Raw genomic sequence first — 13,625 nt, 5'->3', positions numbered from 1 at the left:
AGAGGGTCTGGGCATCTAAGTGACATGAAGATGGCCAGGGGGATTGCCTGAACTAGTGTCCTGCCTACGGGCCTCTTCTGATCAGACTGTCAGAACAAAAGGGCACAAACACAGGGCAACATGACTTGTAGCTTCCGATTTTAAGAACTCCTAAAGAGGAAAGAGAAAAGAAGGAGAATGCTAAATACCCTGGGAGCAGAGGTTAGTCTTGTTCATTCCTGGATGTGTCCTCAGCACCTAGGCACCGCTTGGCAAATAGCAGGAGTTTAAATGTTCGTTGAATGAATAATAAGCACAGCTGCCTCCTGTGCTCGCTGTGTGCAAGTCAGTTGCTAAGTGTCCCATGCGGATTCTCTCACGGAATCCTCACCCCAGCTGTGTGTCATGTGGCATGAAGACAGAGGTGTGAAGTCGCAGAAGTGACCGTCTTGAGTTACACGGCCAGAAAAAGTAGCACAGTAAAGGTTCAGACATTGTCTGGCTTCACCTTGCACCATTTCCTGAGCAGAAGTGAAGAGGTTGTAGCTGATCCACTCAGCCATCCTGTCATGGAATCACATGGCCTCGAGGCATGGTTCTTTAGAAGGAAACTTTGAGATAGTTAAAACTTTAGGTTTTCTAATCAAGAAACTTACTCTAGTTGCCAGTCTAGTGGCGAGAATGCAAATGTGGCCTGATCCCCACACATCCTGAAGCATTTACAGATAAGAAGCAGCTAATTTGAGACTATCTTTCTTATTAATCTTTAATTACTCATTACAGAAGTATCAGAAATTCACATAATAAGAAGAGCTAACTAATTACATCCTGAATCCTTTATCAGTCAGGATTTATTGTTCTGTTAACAAAACCAATCAATTGAAATAATCTGTGTAAGTTCATTAAGATATACAAACAGTGTCAACTCAGCAAAGAAAAGAGGGTGATTAAGATAATTAAAAGTAGACATGCCAGTTACTATAGAACAGTTAAGAAAAAGAAATTTTTTAATCCAAATATCCCTTTATATAAAGAAAGCCATTAAAGATCCCATTAACCCCCACTGTACATCTGTTTGTTCATTTTCAACATAAATAATCAGCTTCAACACTATTTACATAATTATTTCAACAACTAAAAAGATACTCTGAACTTCTTTATTTGAAGCCTTTATAGTAAAATCATGAACTTTGTTTCTCTAATGGGTAAGAGAATGGATCAGATATGTTAGTGAATTTATATTAGAAGGCCAAGGTCATGAAAGAACCATTAATTAACAGTAATGTTTATAGGTTGATTGCTTTTTAATGTAGGCAACATATGTAAAAATTTTAAACAATTCAGTAATGTTCTCATTTCTCTTTCACTTGGCACATATTCTAAATGTTTCTGTGTATATGAACACACAGTCTCTTCATAAAAATAGATACATATTTTATAGAATATTCAGCAACTCTTATTGCAATCAAATGTATTTGAATAACAGAGCATTCCATCACATTTTTTACTCACAAGTGCTACAGTGAGTGCAGTGCATGCTATGCACTGAATGTAATGCATATATTTCTGCAAGGTTGGGTGCACTTCTATTGAAATAAACCCAGAAGTTAAATTGCTGCACCAACGGGTATGCACACAGGCACCTACCAGAATGTCTATCAAGCAGGGTATAATGTTCACATACTTACCAACAGTTTGAGGGTTCTAAATAATAGGAGATTCATAGCTGGCAAATTTTCATTTGCATTCCCTTGAATTGTCTCTCCCAATCCTAAGTGTCTTCTACGAATTTTGCCTTGTTGAATTCTTTTTTTTTTCATCCGTCACCTCCTCCTGTTTCCGCCCTGACATAATTGCTTTAGTAATATGGTGTAGGTTTTCCTTCAGTCTGTTTAAAATGGTCACTTGTCTCCTGACTAGAGGGTGACCCAACTGCAGGTTCTTAAAGTACAGGGGAATGGGATATTTGAAACGCCACCCAGAATGCCCTGCAAATCTGTGTGAGTGCATTGTTATCGTCCGCTGGATTCCATTTATGAAAGAGGACATTATCATTTCACCCTCCATTACACTGTCAGCCTTCCTTTGCTTGCTGGGTGGATGTTTGCGGAGATAGTTCAGTGTTTTAGAGGAAAAGTAGAGAATACAGTATTTTCGGTGTTGGAAGCCCTCGTGCACTGTGGGTTTTTGTTTATGCAAATCTAATTCATCATTGCCACTTGATTTTCAGTGCCATCATGGAGAACAGAGGAAAGAGACTTAAATAGTGGGAAGGACTTCCCTTGGCCACTTAAGTTCATCTTTCGGTTTTGCATGTTTTATTAAGTTCATTGTGAACTTCATCTTTATGTTATACTGAAAAGTTTCTGATCTTGATCATCCAGAGTATAAACATAAAAAGACAATGTTAAAAATTGTTTTAGCTTTTATGGCCAAGGTATTGCAAGAGCTATGTAAAATGGACAAACTAACTGATTGAATTATGAAAGAAGAGTTGAAATACGAGAGTAATTTTGTGCAGTTGAAGTTAAAATTTTAAGGTCAAACCACTGGTGCATGAAGAGAGATGTCTCTGACAAGAGAAAAGGCATATTTTTCTGATTCACTTTGAAGTCTAACTTCAAGCCATGCATTAAATTAACAATATTATCATAAAAATGAGGGTGCTAATTCTGTCCGATGCTGAAATTTGAAAAATGACTTTACGGAAGCCTAAGCCATGCGTTAAACGAACACAGTATTAACTGGGCTGATATTGTTAAATCAATTTAAATGTCTCCTGCAGCCCATATTTGTGCAGACTTGAATTGAGAAGAGCATCATTTGTTAGTTCAACCAAGAACTTTCTGATGCCCTGGTTTTAATTTGCAGATTTTCTTTAGAACTGTTTCTCCAATGCTTTGCCTGCTGTGGATTTACTTTTTAAGGTAATCGATTCCGTAATAAAAGTATGAGGATAATATTTTCTTTCAGTGCTCATTTGTTCTGTACTACTAATTGTGTCCAGTTGTGTTTCAAATTACATAAGATGCTTTTGTAATGCAAAAGATCCCTGGGATGGCTTGTGTTGGTGAAAATATTGCGGGTTCATCTGCTTTATTACATAATCCCTACACATTTTCATTCAAAGGTTATTTAATCAAAAGTGCACCAGTAAAACCATAAAAATATTTAATGGAGTCCCAGCAATTCTGCATCAGTTTCTTGCATTACATGATCATTGCAGCGTTCAATTCTATGGGTTTTTTGTTTTTTGCAGAAGTTTGGAGTCTTTAAAACATAGCCACGTATTTCCTTTACTTTTTGTTTATCTGTTTTCTGAAAGACGTAGAGATTCTCATCTTATTTGTTGTTTCTGTGCCAATTTTTTTTTCCTGGCTTTGTTCTTAGTCTTTCCATTAGTGATCTTCTCTACAATTTCGCCTTTTTGTTTCTTTGTTCTGTTGATTCATTCAACAACTAGTAGTGAGTGCTCAGCATTAAGCTTTGGGGCTGACTTAAGACAGGATGTCAAAGACTTAGGTTTTGTGTATGTGAGCCTTGTGGCGGTGGGGGGTGCTACCACACGTCATTGCCAATGTAGCCTTGGAGAGGAAGTAGTTAGGGGGCAGGGGGTCTAGAGCTGGGGCATGTACGGTGTGGGGCTCTGTGGTAGCTTATTGGAAGAACTAATGACTGAGTGGACGTTTGAAGATAAATCGGCTAGCCAGGGGTAGACAAACATGATGGGACAGGGCAGGGAGAAAAAAAAAGGAAGGAGTCAGTGACTGAGGAAGAAAGTACCATTTGCATGTGTAAGAACCCCCAGACCCCAAGAAAGAGCTCTCAGTGTGTCCGGTTCACATGGGGGTGCGGGTGAATATGGAGGCAGGTGGATCAGGTAAGTGATTGTGAAATGAATGAGACTGGATGGAGAGAGGCAGGCTAGATTGAACCAGTCTGGTCAGCCAGATAGAGGAATTGGGACAGCCAATGGAGGCAGTGAGAGACACAAAAATGAGTCTCAGCTTCGGGGGAGCGTGTTGAGATGCGTCCTAAAGCCTCTCCTGCTCAGGGAGGTCTTTCCTTGTCCTGTTCCTAGGTGACTGATGACCTTCTTTTAGGCCTGAAAGGGGCATGGCTTTCATCCGTCAAGTTCCACTTCCAATATTTGGTAGATTCTTCACTATTACTCGGAGTCCAAAGTCAGTTGTCCTTGGCTCTGTGGCTTTTGGGCTGTGATTCACCAGAGCCAGCAGTGTATGCTGGGATTCTACACTAATGCGGAAGCTCCTGTGAACCTTGGTGGGGGGGTCTGGCCCATTTGCATTGCTTTTAGATCCTTCTCCAAAACGTTCCAGCCCTTCATTTAATGAAAGTTGCCTTTGCTGTTTTAAATCATCGTTAACATTCTCATTGATCACTTTACTGTGTTTGTGAAAGGAGAGGTGTAGGGAATGCTCACAGACCCTGGGCAAAAGGAAAGAAAAGGCATGTGATAATGTGTCCCTTGCCCTCAGAGCAGAGTTTGGAGGCTGAATGGAGACAGAGGGACAGTTTCCTCAACAAGAGTGGTGGGATGCAGTCCAATACCTGAGGAAGATTGTGGGTTTGTCTCAAGCCTGTTTTTATTTTTGGAGGGATTGTTGCAGCATCACAGATGGAACAGTATTTGTCATAAAAAGGAAAGCCAGGACCAGGCACGGTGGCTCATGCCTGTAACCCTAGTACTTTGGTAGGCTGAGGCAGGAGGATTGCTTGAGCCCAGGAGTTCAAGACCAGCCTAGGCAACATAGGGAAACCTTGTCTCTACAAATAATTTTTTAAAAATTAACTGGATGTGGTGACATGTTCCTGTGGTCTGAGCTACTTGGGAGGCTGAGTCAGGAGGATTGCTTGACCCTGGTAGGTGGAGGCTACAGTGAACTGTGATCACACCACTGTATTTTATCCTGGCTGACACAGTGGGACCCCATCTCAAAAACAAACAAAAAAAGAAACAAAAGGAAAAGCAGACATTATGTTCAGCTGGAATGAACATATTCTTTTACTAGGAAAAGTAAGAAAAAACGGTTCATTGTCACTCTATAGTGATGTTCATGAGCCAACTTAGCCACTGTTTTATGGCCCTGGCACACAGTAAGTGCTTAGGGTAATATACACTGAGCAAATAAAGAAGTCAAGAGTTCTGTGGCAGATGCTTCCTACATGGGGAATTGGCAGTAAGCTGACTACACCATCTTGGCTCCCTGTCTGCCAAAGACCTTGGTCCCTGGGAGGATTCAGAGAGTGACTTAGAGTGAGACAATGTGTGGCCAGACATCATGGGCTTATCTTGGGTGTGTAGACAGTGACATGTGCCTGATGACATGGTATCTTATTTCCAACAAACGCAGATTCATGCTTTCCAGAGGAGGCCAAGGACACATGTCCCCTGTTCCAAAGAGTGGGTCACTTTGCCAACACTGACATCACCCCCCTCCTACATGGCAAGCTCCAGCTCTGGGTGCAGGGTGTCATCTGTTGGTCTTTCCCTCTGTGTAGCACACATCACACTCACGTATATATTTTCTGTTCTTTTTTGTGCATTTGTGCATGTGCACCTAGATGCCTTTCTCTTACGTGCCAGGTTCTTTGTTGACTGTTATCTCATTTCATCCTCACAGTGAGCTCATGAGGAAGGTGCAGTTAGAATACTTGTTTCCCCAACACAAAAACTGAGGCCAGGGTCACTCAGCTAGTGTGTGGCAGAGTCGGGATTTGAACCCAGGCCTGCCTGCCTCAGTTGCTTTAGCTCTACTGTTCTACCTTTGTGAGAATCAGAAAAGGAAAGCTAACCAGGAAGGAAGCAGCGAGAAGAAAGCCAACAGGGACCAAGCTCCCGTGTGCTGTGTGGTAGCTTCTGAGCTCTTTAAAGGGTGAAAGTTCTTGTCCATTTCCTCAACGCGTGGTTGACAGGCTGGACTGGACCTGTTTCCAGGGCAGCCTGGGCCCACTCCTCTCTCCCTGTGAGACTCTTCCCATTTCCCAGAAATTTGCAAGAAGAACTAACCACTTGGGCAAGAAGGAAAAAGGTTAAGTACTTCTTTAGAGTTCAATCCTGGTAGTGCAGCAGAGTAAAAGCGAATTATAGAAGGAAATTACATCTAGCTGGTGATGATGTGGGTTGTATCCTTTTCTTCCGTAGACTGTTGAGATCAGATTATTTAAATAGGGATCAAGGAGAGCTATTTATAAGACTGTTGCGTTTTAGGGCAAGAGGTGACCAAATCTTGAGTTGTAAATATATATGACCCTTCTGCATCATCGTTTCAAAAAATAGTAATCTAGGGAACATACATGAAAATGCAGAAGCTGAAATATTTCCAAATAAAGGGGCGCAAGGAGTCTGGAAGCAGTTCTGTGCATGGGGCATCGTTGGGTCCCTCTCGGGAGGAGCTGCTGGGTAGTGAGAGGAGCATGCACAGCCAGCAGGCCTCCTTGGTACAGCTGCCTGGTGTGCACCATTCCCTTAACACACATGGCTGAGTGCGGCTCCCTCTGGTGATACAGACCAGATTGCTCGGCATAGCTTTATCCTGATGCAGTCAAGGGAAATTAGTCAACTGCAAGCTTGGATGATGCCACTAACAAGCTGGCTGGGATTCAGAAGAGCAGATTCCTCCACTGAGGCCATAGCACACACAGTGATGGTGAGCGTGGTTTTGATTACTGCACATGTACCTCCCTGATGAGGGCAAGAACTCCCTGGTCTTTTTGACTTTTAAATCCCCTCTGCAGCCCCCACATATATAGACTTATATTCCCAAGGCAGTTTCAGGTCCATCGCTTCACTCAATTTCTGGAGGGGCCCCCAAAGGGAGACTAGAAGGTGAATTAGTATCTTCTTATGCATAAGATTCTGGGATCAGAGAAGCTTAGCGACTTGCCCAAGGCCACACAGTGAGTACATGGTAGAGGCAGGACTTAGACCCAAGTGACCTGGCTTCCAGCTCAAACTGTACAACCCCAGGAATCAACTTTGAGAGTATGCATTAGGTAGAAGGTCAATGAAGTGATTCAATTTACCTGGAAAATGGAAGAATGAGAGGAAGTAAAACCAAGGTGGGGACCTCAATTAGGAAAGTTTTGGGCTCTAGGTTACAGAACAGGTGAAGAATGGTTGGTTCAGCTTCAGGCATCTGAAGAAGCCTGAAGGAGGGTGGCTGCAGTCTTTGGACAGTAGTAGCTCAGCATTATCTTCAGGAACCCACACTGGCTCCATCTTGCTGCTCTGTCTTCCTTGGTCTTTATATTCCATTCTTTGTCTTGTAACCTCATAGTTGCAAAATGGCTACAGCAACTCCACACAATAGCATCCCAAGTAGGAAGTAAAGAGTGGGTATAGATGAGTTTTCCTTTAACGGCAGGAACAGATTTCACTGAAACTGTCCAGCAAACTTCCCCTTATGTCATGGTCATTTGACTGCCCCTAGCTGCAAGACAGTCTATGAAAGGCTGTGTCCAGCAGAGGGGAACTGGATGGCTGTGACTAGCTAAGACCTTTTGTGCTTCAGGCCTTAGAAATTGGTGCATTGTCACCCTAAACCACATCAGTCAGCCAGGGAAGTGAAGGAGAGGGGAATGGTTGTATTCTCAGCACCGTCCAGGGTCAGTCCAACAGAGATTGAGAGCTTTGGTGGAATTTTCCTTCATATTGAACTGTGCAGTTGCTTCTTGGATCCTGAGATGATGTTCTGTTTGTTGACTAAACGTTGTACTCCCATTTCTCAATGGCTAATTTCATAAACATATTTTTATTCCATGCCTCATTAGAGGATATTTAAGCCCACAAACCATTGGGATATAATTTTTCAAATGCTTTTCAATGACTAAAAGCAAAGAAGAACGAGAGGGTGCAAGTCGACTGATGGGGAGATCTGGAGGTTTGGGAGCTGGAGAGGATAAGTTGTGGGCATTGAGGTCCTGTGGTGAGTGGCTGTGAGGTCAGTCTGCCTGGATTTGAATCTCGACTCCACGCGCCACCCCCCTTACTCTCTGGTGTCTTTGGGCAATTTGATCATTTTTGCCGTGCCTCAGTTTCCCTATCTGTAAAGGGGGAGTAGTTGGAGGTGCTTAACCTGCAGATGAAGTTTACCTGTTGCCTAGATGCAGTAAGTGCTCAACAGTTAATTGCCAAGGTCAGTATGATCACCACCTGTGCTTGCTTGGTGAGGCTCTCCTCATGGGAAACCCGATGCATCCCAGTTGCTCTTGAGCAGCTTCAGGTCTAGCCTCTCGTCAACCTGTCCCTGAGGTGTATCCAGAGTGATTTTCCAAGCTTGTCTCTTTATTTCACTCACTCTCATGTTCACAGCCCTGCGTGGTCCTTGCCGACTGTAGTTTTAAAGCCCAAACTCCCTAGGCCAGCTTTGCTCAAGAGCTAGCTGGGTCTGGGAGAGATAGTTCTGCTCTCTTCCCTCAGGAGCTCCAGGCCTCTTTGGCTGCTAAAGTGGATATACCATGACACTGTCATCAATCAAATGGTCCTCAGGCACCTGCTTTGGGTCCAGCCATGTGCTTGCTGCAGGAAATACACTGACGGACCAGGCATGAGCCCTAATGGTGTGGTCCCACTTTGTGGTGGGGAATCCAGGCAACAGGCAATTAGAATTTACAGGGAGTATATAGCAGAGGGACCTAACTTGGTGCCTAGCCTGCACCAGAGGCTGCTTCCCAGAGGAGGTAGGAATGACCTGACCCGGAAGGTGAACAGGAATCAGCCAGAGAGAAGAGGTGCCAGAGCGAGAGCTCCAGGCAGGGATCCCAGCATTGGAGAGCCTGATTCATTGTCTCAGAGGAGACATGTCAGAGGACAGCAGGGAAATAATGGCTGGCCAGGGCAAGTTTTAGGAGAAGGTTGATGAGTAAAGATGCTAGAGTATCAGCAGGGCCAAGGGTCCAGAGCCTCAAAAAGCCCCAGGATTGCTCATCTGCACAGCAACGGGAGCTGTGAATGGGATTGACAAGAGGCAAGATGATCGGGTGTGTGTTTTGGAAGGACCAGCCTCCCTGCAAGGCAGAGAAACAAGCTTGCTGAGAGAAATGAAGATAAGAATACTCACATTTTTGTGACCTGGTTGTGAGCTTTGGGCAAAAAAATAAAGGGCCCGATTCTGTGTATTTTGGGATAGAAGTGATGGGGGTGCTGGTGTTGGCAGTGCATGGGAAATTGTGCATGCACAGTGTCCTGACTGGTACCCACATACTCTCTCAGAGTGACCAGTGAACATTAAGGCTTGTTCTGTCCCCACTCATGTGTAACCCACACGTGTGTCCCTTGGTTCCATGAAGCCAAAGACAGTAGCTGGAGCTGTATCCATGCAACTCTGGGATGCTCTTCAGATCCCACCTGGACCATGGGCTCGTGGCTGTCGGCCATGCCCAGGGAACTGCCAGTGTTTGGAGCCAACCCCAAAGAATGGTTAGTTAACAGAGTACACCCTGAACCCTGCCATCCACCAGCACGTGCTATAGAAGTTTCTCCTTCAAACAAGAAAAGAATAAGTGTCTGTAGCACTTGGCCATAATTGCCTAGAGGGACACCCGTGGGAGTGGTGACCTTACGTGAATAAATGGAGCCTGTGATTATGCCACTTTTTTGTTGTTTATATGCATATCTCCTGAATTATTAAGAAGTACCTTTCAGTTCCTTAACTGTTTCTTCTCGACTCTTTTCCTTTGTAGTATAACGAGGAGCTTCACTATGTGGAACCTTGCCTGAATGGGACCTTGGTGCAAGCCGACAGGACAAACAAGGAGGTAGGTGCAGCATCACAGTCACGGCACACCCCTGTCTCCTCATAGTGATTGTTTTACGATAAATCTGTCTTGATTAGAAAAAGAAAACTTCATCCAATGCATTGCCCTTTCATTGAGGCCCTTGGAGCCCCCATGTGTAGAATATTCTTTCAGAGGCGCAAAGAAAATCATGGCACTAAAATAATTTCATTGAATTTAGAGGCTTGCTAGTTCTGAAACAATTACATTCACTTATTGTCCTCATACTCTAAAAAACACATGCTGTGGTGTGCCTGATGCGTACGTTGACACTCTTGAAAGAATATGGCTCTTGCTGAGATTTCAAAGAGAATTGAACCCACTTGTTGTTTCCCTTGTTGTCCTTTTCGCGGTTGATTAAATGATCACTGGGGCAACAGATGGGATAACTTGCCTGATCTTAAAGGTAAGCCTTACAAGGATAAGGATGCTGTCTGCTCACTATTGTGTCCTCAATGTGCTGAGCATTGCTTGTTCTGTCAATACTGTAGAGCAAAAGGAAGAGATGGTAAAGGAGGATCTTACAAAATGGAACAGAGGTGTTCCCCTCCAGTTTTGGAGCATCCTGGGAAAAAATTTCTAAAGTAGACTTCTGTAAAATAAATCCTGTTTCCCTTAAGCCACTTTTGAATTTGTCAGGTACAACTACTGCAACCACCACTATGCCACCCCTGCAGGGCCAGCCGAAAATTTCACTTGAAGGTGTTTCTGTGGCTGCAACCATGTCACACCTGACCTTACTCATAGCTGCCATAGCCTGTGTTGATTTTCTGTACCTGACACACAGAGCTGCTCTTCCCCTGGAGAATAGACCTGCGTGAGGTGGCTGGGGGCAATGGCTGAGGTAGGCTTCTGTATGGCACATTCTATGTGCGGGAGAGAATCCCCTGGCCCAAATTGTATTGGTGTTATCTTAGATGCAGATAGTAGAAGCACTTAATTTGGGTATCACTGAGGAAGTGAACAACAGATGATTGGGAGAAATTCATTCCAGTTGAAACACCAAGTATAAAGGAAAAAATATACCAGAGTTAATATCTGGGCTTCAGTTTGAGGGGAAAGAATCCCCATGATAAGCTTCCTATTTGGGAGGGAGAAACCAAGTACATTGGAGTTCAAAGAACAAGTGTAACCTGAGAATCCTCATTCATGGGTAGTGCCTAGGCTGAGGTAGGAAAAGTGACTTAAATCTATAGCCACATTTCTCTAGAGACCTTTCCTCTTTGGCCATTGTGTAGGTGAAGATCTCATCCATATTCCGATAGTGTAATATTGTAATATCCTCCAGAGCCTCAAATAGGTGTTCAGTGCTGGTGCTCGCAACATTAAACGGAACAGACGCTTAAATGATCAAAGCCTTTCTTCACATTGCTTCCCAGAGGAACAAAGGACTGTGTGATCTGTGGAAATGGGAAGTTTTATGAAGGAAAAAAAATCATGAGAGGAAATGGGCTACAAAATTATTTTAAATTGCCTTTGAATTTATGGATATTGAAGACTGGAATACTTTTGAATATAAAAACTAATCTGGACTTTTTGTTCTGCCACTATGGAGTAACCACATTCCAATGAGGTCCTCACCTTTATAACTAAGAAGCCCTGGGTGTAACACAGCATGCAAGTATAGGCTGAGTATTCCTTATCTAAAATGGTTGGGACCAGAAGTGTTTCTGATTTTTCAGATTTTGGAATATTTGCATTAGGCCTACTGGTTGAGCATCCCTAATCTGAAAATCTGAAATCCAAAATGCCCCAGTGAGCATTTCCTTTGGGTATGACTTTTGAGCATTATGTTGGTGCTTAAAAAGTTTCGGATTTTGGAGAATTGCATATTTTGGATTTTCAATGTTTGAATTAGAAAGGCTTAATCTGAGGCTGGGCGCGGTGGCTCAAGCCTGTAATCCCAGCACTTTGGGAGGCTGAGACAGGTGGATCACGAGTTCAAAAGATTGAGAACATCCTGGTCAACATGGTGAAACCCTGTCTCTACTAAAAATACAAAAAAATTAGCTGGGCATGGTGGTGCACGCCTGTAATCCCAGATACTCGGGAGGCTGAGGCAGGAGAATTGCTTGAATCCGGGAGACGGAGGTTGCGGTGAGCCGAGATCGCGCCATTGCACTCCAGCCTGGGTAACAAGAGTGAAACTCCGTCTCAAAAAAAAAAAAAAAAAAAAAAAAGAAAGGCTTAATCTGTATAAGACGACTTGAAAAGGAGAAAGTGAAATGTCTAGGGGCTTTGAGTCTTAAAGACAAAAGGGAAGTTTCCCGGTTTTCCTGTTTGACTCCCATATATCATGAACAGAGCATTCCAGAATCTTCTCACCTGGACCAACAATAGGCACAGATTTAAAAAAAAAAAAAAAAAAAAAAGTCCAGGCACCATGACTCACACCTGTGATCCCAACACTTTGAGAGGTCGAGGTGGGCAGATCACGAAGTCAGGAGTTCAAGACCAGCCTGACCAACATCATGAAACCCAGTTCCTACTAAAAATACAAAAATTAGCTAGGCGTGGTAGCACATGACTGTAATCCCAGCTACTCAGGAGGCTGAGGCAGGACAGTCACTTAAACCCAGGAGGCAGAGGTTGCGGTGAGCTGAGATTGTGCCACTGCACTCCAGCCTGGGTGACAGAGCGAGACTCCATCTCAAAAAAATAAATGAAAATAAAAATTAAATTAAAAAAAAAAAAAAACTCCAGGAAATCTTGTTCATTCTAGCCAGAGGACCACAGAATACCTTTGTAATTACATTTTTTCTATTCCAGCTGAACATCAATGAAACAACCAATCCTACATAGTTTCAGTGGGGCCAAACAAGACATTGATGTTTTGCCCTACTCATACTCCCTTGGCCCTTGGGCTATATATACTTCACAGAGAATGACTGCTAAGAGAAAAGATGAAATCGGATCCAGAGTCTCATAGTATAAAATCCATAATGTCCAGAATGCAATTAAAAAGCCCATTTTTATTCCAAGAACCAGGACAATAACAACATGAATGAGAAAAAACAATCAACAGAAGCCAATATTTATATGAATTGGATGTTGGAATTACAAAATTGTTTTAACAAGCAATTAGGTATTCTTTTGCAACAATTGAAAAAGTAGAAAATCTCCCAAAGAAGTAGAAGTTATAAAATAGAGCCAAATGTAAATTGTTGAACTGAAAAATGCGACCACCAAGTAAAAGCTCACTGATCAGCTTAACAGAGTGAAGATGAGAGCAGATGAAATCAATGAACTTTAGGACAGATCAATAGAAATACCCAAGTTAAACAACAGAGAGAAAATAGACTGGAACAAAATGAACAGTCTCAGGGACATGTAGGACAATAAGAAAAAAAAGTAACATTCATTACATTGAAGTCATAGGAGAGGAGAAAGAGAATGGGACTGAACGGGTATTTAAAGATGTATTGGCTGGAAACTCCCCCAAACTGGGTGAAAGGCATAAACATACATATTCAAGAGGTTATGAAAACTGCAAATAGAATAAACTATGTAAATCCATGCCAAGACATATTGTAAATATAACTAGACAAGAAAAAAATCTTGAAGCAGCCAGAGAGAAAGGACACATTTCTTATATAGAATGCCAATTTGAATTACATAGATTTCTCACATGAAATCGTGAAGATCAGAAGGAAGTAGCATAGCATTTTTCAAATAATGATAAAAAAGAACTGCCAACTTAGGATTCTATATCCAGTAAAAATATCCATCAGGAACAAAGAAGAAATAAAGGCATTCTCAGTGGAAGGAAAACTGTAAAAGTGTTGCCTGCAAGCCTACCCTTAAATAATGTCTAATGGGAATTCTCTAAGCAGAAAGGAAATAAGAAA

At 42.7% G+C, this 13,625-nt stretch overlaps 1 protein-coding gene across 9 annotated transcripts in view; it reads left to right on the top strand.

Annotated features, from left to right (window-relative positions):
• CACNA2D3 (calcium voltage-gated channel auxiliary subunit alpha2delta 3) overlaps nucleotides 1-13,625 on the top strand; it is a 935,925-nt gene that overhangs the window by 439,143 nt on the left and 483,157 nt on the right. For all 9 annotated transcript variants that reach the window (XR_012518702.1, XR_012518703.1, XM_039477586.2 and 6 more), the window contains one exon: nucleotides 9,685-9,759. Coding sequence is in view for 7 of the 9 variants with exons in the window: in XM_039477586.2 (XP_039333520.1) it covers nucleotides 9,685-9,759 (75 nt within the window). In the remaining 2 variants the exon portion in view is untranslated. The remainder of the gene's footprint in view (nucleotides 1-9,684; nucleotides 9,760-13,625) is intronic.

The sequence above is a fragment of the Saimiri boliviensis genome, chromosome 8, assembly GCF_048565385.1.
Source record: "Saimiri boliviensis isolate mSaiBol1 chromosome 8, mSaiBol1.pri, whole genome shotgun sequence".
Lineage (NCBI taxonomy): Eukaryota > Metazoa > Chordata > Mammalia > Primates > Cebidae > Saimiri > Saimiri boliviensis.
The sequence above is the reverse complement of the archived record's forward strand: the minus strand, read 5'-3'. Positions and strand labels throughout refer to the sequence as shown.